Here is an 8,413-nt window from a genome sequence, read left to right as displayed (position 1 = left end):
CAGAACCTACAGGGTTGACTCATGATTACAGTAACATAATATATTATCATCTGCCACAGCCGGATTCGAACCCAGCTCCTTGGAGTTAGTAGCACAACGCCTTACCTCTGTGTCACCTCACCCTAGATGTGGAAGATGCAATATAAAATTATTGAAAAAAAGAAATTTTGTTGAATATCAATAAAAAGACTTAGAAAAAAACCTACTAAACAACATCAAGCACAATTTTTAAAGACAGTAATAACAAAAAATTATCTTTATTATATATATCAAGATAACATTTTTCTTGACTGTTAATAATATGTATTTTTGTGGATCTTGGGGATAAGTCAAACAAAGAATCTTGTTTACTAATTATCAAACACAAAAATGTATGGAATACAAATTAAAATTGTTTTGTAACTGAGTTTACTTCTTAACTAATATCATTAATAACCACTAGAACTTACTCGCACAAGATTCGCATTACAAAACTCAGTTAAAAACTATTGGCAAGCCTATGGGAACCGTAAATTTGCGAAACGTTGCCATGATATTATAATTATGTAATTATTGAATAAGCCTCATGATCCTCAAATACTAACATGCACAAATATCTATATATATATATATATATTTAATATGTGTATTTATATATCTCTTTTTAGATCTTAAGGACGAAGAACTAGACGACAAAGAAAAAAATACAAAAGAACTTATAGCATTAAATAATGCTTTGAAGCTCGGCGATTCAAGGATGAAAGGTATTGAAATACACTATTTTGATGTTATTAGTGACTATTAAAAATTTTTATCAAGAAATATTAGTTTTTTTTACCTGTGGTTGGTTTGCTCCATACAGCCGGAAATTAATTACCAATATTTAATTTGTTCCATACAGCCGGAAATTAATTACCAATATTTACTTTGTTAATTAACTATGTGATATTTTTTACTGATTATTTATTAAATTAAATATATGTTTTTTACTATTGAGTTGTAAAATAAGTTCGTTGCGTTTTTTACTGGTTCAATAAAAACTTCAGATTCTTGTAAATATTACAAATGAATTATATATGACCCATTTTGATTTATAACATGTTGCCATCTTTCAGGTAATTTTTAAATTCCGTCCTCCCAGAACTTCTCAGATTTTTGAGCAATGAACTCCTCTATGTGCGTATTGCGGTCAAAGCGGATTAAAGTGTTTCCCGTTAAGAGAGTTTTGAAGGGCCCGAAATAAGTGAAAATCTGTTGGGGCAAGGTCTGGTGAATAGGGTGGGTGGGCATAATAATATATTTCACGTTATGAGGAGTTAGTAGGTGACCGCATATTAATATGAGGAGACGATATATATATACAGTAAATAAATAAACAAAAACTTATTTATTTGTGCAGACTTGAAACGTGGACTGAATTTCACGCCATCGTCAAGACTAAAGAAAAATCAATATTTATTATCTCTCTTTTTTTTTTTTTTAGCCCTGATGAAGGCCTGAAATTAAGGTCGAAATGTCGGCACGAATAAATAAGTTTTTGTATTTGTATTATTGTATATTTGCTCTCCGCATCCCCCACTATCTCCTCCTCATACTAGACTTTATCCATATCTGTTATACATTTTTGTATATAAGTTACAGTCAGCTGTACAATTCATATCAGCTGACTCAAATGTATATATATATATATATATAGACGAGCTGGTCTCAAAAAAAATCAGCCCCTCACCCCCAAACATTTGTATTAGAATTCATATGCAACGGCCATATCAAAACAAGAGATAAGTATTTCACTGTATACCTTCAAGTACCACCGGTAGAAAAAAGATAATATTCAATTTGAGTTATGTAACCATACGTAATGCAACCTATTAATTTAATGGTTTTTCTGTTTTTAGAGGGATCGTAAAAAAATAAAATAAAAGTCAGTGTTTGAGTAGCAACCGAGTTGGTCATTTCTCTTTCCCTTTTCAAGTCTTTTTTTTACCAAACGTTTAACTTATAGACTTCAAATATATAAATATTTAATAATAACTAATATGTAAATATAAATAAATATGTAACATATTTTTGCATAGACTGTTACTTTTAATATACTATCATAAATAATAATATGATTTTTATCTAAATCTTACGTAAAAATTGATGAAATTAAATAAAACTGCTATAAAATAATGAAGTATATTCCTTTTTCTGTCGGAGGGCTTACTTAAAATATTAATTATTAAACATATAAAAGCTATTTTGCAAACTATTTTTGATGAAGATTGTAGGAGGATAGTCTAGGTGGCGGTCAATAAAAGCACGAATTAGTAAAGAAAGGGAAAAAAAACCTATTTAACGTTAACCACGTTTGATTTTCAAACAGTCTTGTACCTTTTTACATCAGGATTAGACGACGAAGCCCTGCTATGTGGAGTAAAACGTTGTTTAGCATTAAATCGTTTTTTTTTACTATTTTGATACCTTTATTGACCGTTACCAGGACTATCTTCCTACAATCAACTTCATACAGTCAACTATCTTCTTAAAATATTTCGGATATAGTTAAACAATTTTCGCTCATGGAGTCGAATCGTAAACTACTCATATGATGACGTAAAACTGGCTTGTTCATTTTCTTTAAATCGGATTCTTCTTATATTTTCAAAATATCTAATATCAGTGAACTGAGGTTATTAGCCTAGGTCCAGATATAATTGACGTCGCTTCCTGGAAATTTTCCATATTTAGCTAATGGTCATGATGCTTCGACGGTTAAAATCGATGAAACTAAAAATTTAGTCGCAGAATCTAACCTGTAGAAACTATTGCCAATTAAACACTTGATATTTAATGGTGAATTTAGCTTAGTTTACTTGTTTAAAATAATTGTTTTTCGTTTATTTTTTTTTTTTTTTTTTTATCATGATAGTACTTATTGTGCTAGAAAAAATGCCATGGCGTTTTCAGTTCCTCTATTACATCTTTGTAAATCCCGACTGTGCTCCGGAAGAACTCGTTTAAGCTGGAAAAAACTCGAAGTTATTAAGACGTTACTTTAGCAATTTAGGTGGTTAGTGGACGCCCACTATACGTCTAACTTATAAGCACACTTGATCAATGTTTAAATGAGTAAACCCTGTTGAGGCTTAAGTTCATTATTCATTTTTTATAACAACAGCACAGAATACCTGATGTAATGACTTGAGTACACGTCGAATCTAACATATAACAAATCAATATAATAATAAAATATAATGAAACTGTAACCTACAAATAAAATCTAGTATATCAAAATCAGTATTTGTTTGTTCGTACTTTATGCACTGCCATTCCGATCATCCGTATGTGATTTAATTTTTTGCTAATTGTTCAGGATTTTCTTGGGAAGATTATAGGCTAGCCTGTTTTTTTCGGTAAACAAAAAGTTATTAAAAAAATTAAGCATTTTTGCCACGCAACTCAAAAATTGTATTTATTTTTCATGGTTATTATATGCCAATCGATTTGTCTCTTCCTGAAGAGTAAGAAAAAAATATTACTTATTCTATTAAATGGTTTTTCATTCGCTATAAATTTAAAAAAACATCATAAGGATTTTAGTAAAGTAGGTCAACAATGTTTTTTGGAAAAAGCAGGTCGTTCACTTTCAATTTGTCGTTTATCAATTTCAGACGCTTTTTAAATATTTCTCGAAAAAAATTATCTTAAGTCTCCTCTTCCCATTTTAAGAAAATATTTCAAAAGTGATAAAGGACCGTCACTCCATGGGAGTTCTAGTGAGCCGGGCCCGGCCGAAAGGATTTTTGGCATTTCACGCCGTTTTCCAATTTCAGGCGCTTTTTAAATATTGCTCGATTAAACTATCTTAAAGTCTCTTCTTCCCGTTTTAAGCAAATATTTCAAAAGTGGCACAGGACCTTCGCTCCCTGGGGGTCTTAGTTCTTTGTACCCACCCGGCCAACGGCTCCTGGGCCAATATTGTAACCCCTGCCTTTAGCGGACCCAGCCCAACCCCTTATAATGCCACATGGCAAAGGAAGGGCACCAGCAACGTTTGTATATACTTAGATCTATATTAATATTGTTATTTACAATGCAGGAGGTAATAAAAAAAAAAGGTGTCTTAGTGTTCCACATTTACGGTGGAAGATGAAGTAAGAGGCGTGACAAATTCCATCCTTTACCTTACCGTGGCACTGGATAAGCACCTGACCTTCTCCAATCAGGTCAGGGAAAGGATGAAGATTACCAAGCAGAAATCACATAGGATGTATCACCTGGTCACGTCACCACAGCTGTCTCTCCGACGGAAGCTGGAAATATATAATAAGGCAATTATTCGTCCGACGGGGCTCTATGGTGAACCTCTACTGCGACAACACTACAAAAACTCCAGAGCTACCAGAACTCCATCCTTCGGCTGATCTTCCGAGGCACCACACTACAGAGGGCCAGGAACAGTGCCATCCACCAAGAACTCCAACTTCCCTCTGTTCCGGAGTTCATAGGCCAACGGAACATCAAGTTGGGCTGAAGGCCTGTACCCACCCACTTTTCCGGGAGTTTGCCCCTCCACCAAGTACTGGGAGGTGGCAAGGCACTACTCCCTTGGTTGACGTACTCGCTGAGGGAAGGGGTTCGTATAGTCACTGTCTAAACCCAATCATTCATCACAAGAAGAGAGAAATCTTCCCACTCGTGACAACGCTGACGGCGAAAAAGCACCACAGTGTTCCTCTGCACACAGCGGATCCCAGAACCTACCTTAAAACGCCCTTCAGGCAAAGAAAGGACATTTGTTTACTGTATATTGTGTTTACTTCATATTATGTATACATGTGATTAAAATACTAAAATTGATATAAGGGTAAGGAAAAAAGGGGATCTTAGTTGGGCGGGTCCGACTGGAAAGGATTTTTAAGCCATTTTAAACCACTCCCGTGTTTGGTGTAGATTGGTTGATTGGTGTTAAAGTTAATTCTATTTTTTGAATTTCTTAAAAGAAAACAAAGAAATGTAAAAATACAATTTAAAAAAAAAAACGAGAACAAAAATAAATGAGAAATTAATAACGTATATGACCAGCGATATTTTAAACCATAAAAAAAAACACATACACATTACACTAAAATAAAGGATTTTTAATGCTCTAGATTTGATGTTGCTAGTAATTTAAACTTATCAAGTTAAAAATTTATCATTAATCTCATGTATTGTCGTCATTGCAGATAGTTAAGGTTAAATTATGTTTTAAATACAAAGAATCCATTTAAAAGAAAAAATCATTTTTATGTTTACTATTTCTTTTTTTTTGTTTTCAGGTTTATTATCTCTCGAACTTTATGAAACATTGAAAGAAAAAATGAACAGAGATAACTACATAGAAGATGAAGAGGTACCAGAAAGATAAAAGATAATGTACTATATTCTAAGTTGCTATGTTCACATATAAATAAATTAATTAGACTAATTTTTATTTTACAGGAAATAGAATGGGCACGAGATAGTGCTAAGAAAATCCTCAATATTTCGATAGATTAAAACCTACTAAAAACTAAAAAGTTGGAAATGAACTTCATGAAGTCTTATGAAATCACACTGTACAATTAAGAAAAAGTTATCAATAAAATATTTTTTTTTTAATGTTTCTTAAACTATATTCAACATTGTTCCTTTGTTACCAAAATGTTATGAGTAGAATTGAGGATGAAAATTTATAAACGTTTTCATAAATATAGGGAACTGTATTAGTTAAATAGACGAAAACGTAACTTGGCCAGTAAAAGAGAGGTTTTGTGTTAAACAGTCAGCCTTGCCAGTTCCAGTTATAGTAATTCCATTTCTCACGTACTATTAGTGGTTCCCTAACGGAGCAAATTTTATGCCAAGATAAAAAGGATATTTTAAAAACTTTTACCCAATACCACTATGAAATATACTTTATTTTTTAGAAGATCTATTTTTACAATTTAAATTTCAGATCACGTAAAATACATTTTAACTCAGGTCACAAACGTCAGCTGATCAGTATGCCATCTCCGCTGCCCTGAATATAATTTTGTAGTTTTAACAGATTGTAGAAGTACATAGTTATCACTTGCTATTATACTATAAACTGGAAATAATAAAGAAACATTATCTAGCAATAAAAGGAAATAAAGAAATAATATTTAAGTAGATTAAGGGTCAAGCAGGAATTCCAGATAACGAGTCAGTTGATAAAATGGCTGAATTAGTCATTACAACAGGTCAGCCGGTTGACACTAAGAGGCCTTACGCCGATTATTATAAAATGATTAAATTATATCAAATATAAAACTGGAAAAAGCATTTTGGGCGAGCTCCACCGGGCAGTTCTATTTAAATATATTTCCTCATGTCATTCGAAAATCGTGGTTTTCACAAGCAATCAGAGAAAGTCATAAAAACTTAGGTTGAATCATAGAATTTGCAATAACTTCTTGCACAAAATAGACATGACTGAAACTTTTTAATTTTTACTGGAAGATTATTGATTGACCGTGTGTAAAGATGAAAAGAATATGGTCCGGGTGCGGTCAAAAAAACTCAAATAGTAGAACTATACTATTTTAATGAGCCAACGTTTCGCCCCACGTTGCAGGGCTTCTTCAGGGCTAAAAAAGATACAAACACATAGTTGCATAAGGAAAACAAAAACATAAGTGTAAAGTTTTACCAATATAAGTTAATAAATTATAAGTTTATCAGGGCTAAAACGACAAAAAATAGATAATATACATTCTTTCCAGCCCTGATGATGGCCTGAAATTCAGGTCGAAACCTCGGCACAAATAAATACTTTTTTTTTATTTGCTGACCGGACCCCTGAACATCTTCTATATATCAGCTGATACGATCATTATACTCAAATTTAATTTTTGATATCTATTTTCTAATATCCATTTTAATGGTCATACCTATAAACAAGTAAATTTAAAAATTTCTTTGTCCACCAATTTCTAAAAACCTTTTTTTTCTTTCTCATTCTCTTAAGCTAATAAACTATTTTTGAGTAGTTTTTTGTTATACCTCAGTTTAAAGAAATTATTCGAGAAAAAATGGTTGATGAATGAAAAAATAAACGTTTCCAGGGCGGTAACTTTAGTGCATCAAAACCTCTTATAACCGGCTCCAGCATTGTTTTTAAAATGTATTTAGTCCTTATCCTCATATTATTACAAAATATAATTGTTTTCTTGTTTAAATAAAATAAATTGTATCCATTAAAGTCTCAAACACTATTAATATTTTCAATGCTCAACGTTTCGGCCAACCAGGGTATCCTCAAGGATAATGTTTACTATGAATTCATACCTCACATCCAAATATTAATTGCAGGCTATTCTGCCCTGATCCAATAATTTTAGTCAAATTAACTTTTTTTTTTACATTTTCATCCATTTAAAGACTTTTAATTACAAATTATCTTACACTATTGTCACTAATTTATCAACAATGTTTTAAAAACTCTTATCCAAAACCATTATAAAATATACTTTTGATTTCTATTAACATATGCGGGAGTTGAATGCAACCTAATAAAAAAGAACAGGTAAAGAATATTCTTGTAATGCTATTAACCAGTGGCTTCAGGTAATTATGAAAAAAATTCTCTAGAATAAGCTTGTAGAGTAATGCTCTGTGATTTGTTTTTAAATCAAATTCTCAGTCCGCCTCTAGCCCTTCCATCTGGCTTTGTTGTGATTAGATGGAATTTCATTTTTTGAAAAGTGATTTTTTTTTATGGTATATTCCTCTGTAAATACTCAATTGAAAAGCTTAGTGGAAGAGTATGCTATTTGAAATTTTAGGGGGAATTAAAAAGAGAATTTAGCTTGGAAGAATAATTTTCAAATACTCTTTTCTGCATAGTGGCTTTGCATATTTTTCTAAAATTAAAAATAGAAGTACATTTAAGAAGTTGAAAAATTGAATTCTGCCCTTCATAACATGAATATAAAATCTTTAATGCGATGTTAAGTCAATATTTATCCGCAATTTAGTTATATTTTTGTTTATGTTGGTACCATTGTCATTTTGAGTTGATGGCGGATGTTTTGTTTATTTGTTATGTCTATGCAAGTTTCAAGCTGCTGGGTTAGTTTCGTTATCGCTTTCTATTTGCATTAAAGAAGACCAACGGTCAGTGATCCGTTTTTTGTGGTCGGAAGGCGTATAAGGGCCGAAATTCATCGAAGACTTTAGGTACAGTACGGGAACAGTGTTTTGCCACAACGGAGTGTCTACGAATGGATTGAAAAATTCAAAAATGGTCGCACAAGTGTTACGCACGATGAAGAAGCCGGACGACCGTTTAAAGCCACAAAAGAAGAAAACATTGATGGTGCTCTTAGAAAGATGAGTAACTATTGGCGAAGTGGCACATCGTCTGCAAATTAGTCGCGGTTCTGCCTACGAAATCATCCAC

The 8,413-nt window shown here is 32.2% G+C and overlaps 1 protein-coding gene across 2 annotated transcripts in view; it reads left to right on the top strand.

Moving 5' to 3' along the window:
- LOC106682850 (SET domain-containing protein SmydA-8) overlaps positions 1 to 5,599 on the top strand; it is a 14,295-nt gene extending 8,696 nt beyond the window's left edge. For both annotated transcript variants that reach the window (XM_014423945.3, XM_014423936.3), the window contains exons 6-8: positions 648 to 743; positions 5,286 to 5,359; positions 5,449 to 5,599. In XM_014423945.3, the coding sequence (XP_014279431.1) occupies positions 648 to 743; positions 5,286 to 5,359; positions 5,449 to 5,505 (227 nt within the window). In that variant the 3' untranslated portion in view covers positions 5,506 to 5,599. The remainder of the gene's footprint in view (positions 1 to 647; positions 744 to 5,285; positions 5,360 to 5,448) is intronic.
- The last annotated feature ends 2,814 nt before the right edge of the window (positions 5,600 to 8,413 follow it).

The sequence above is a fragment of the Halyomorpha halys genome, unplaced genomic scaffold (genome assembly GCF_000696795.3).
Source record: "Halyomorpha halys isolate HHAL.00 unplaced genomic scaffold, Hhal_1.1 Scaffold25.1, whole genome shotgun sequence".
NCBI classification, from domain to species: Eukaryota; Metazoa; Arthropoda; class Insecta; order Hemiptera; family Pentatomidae; genus Halyomorpha; species Halyomorpha halys.
This window is presented reverse-complemented; position numbering and strand designations above follow the sequence as displayed.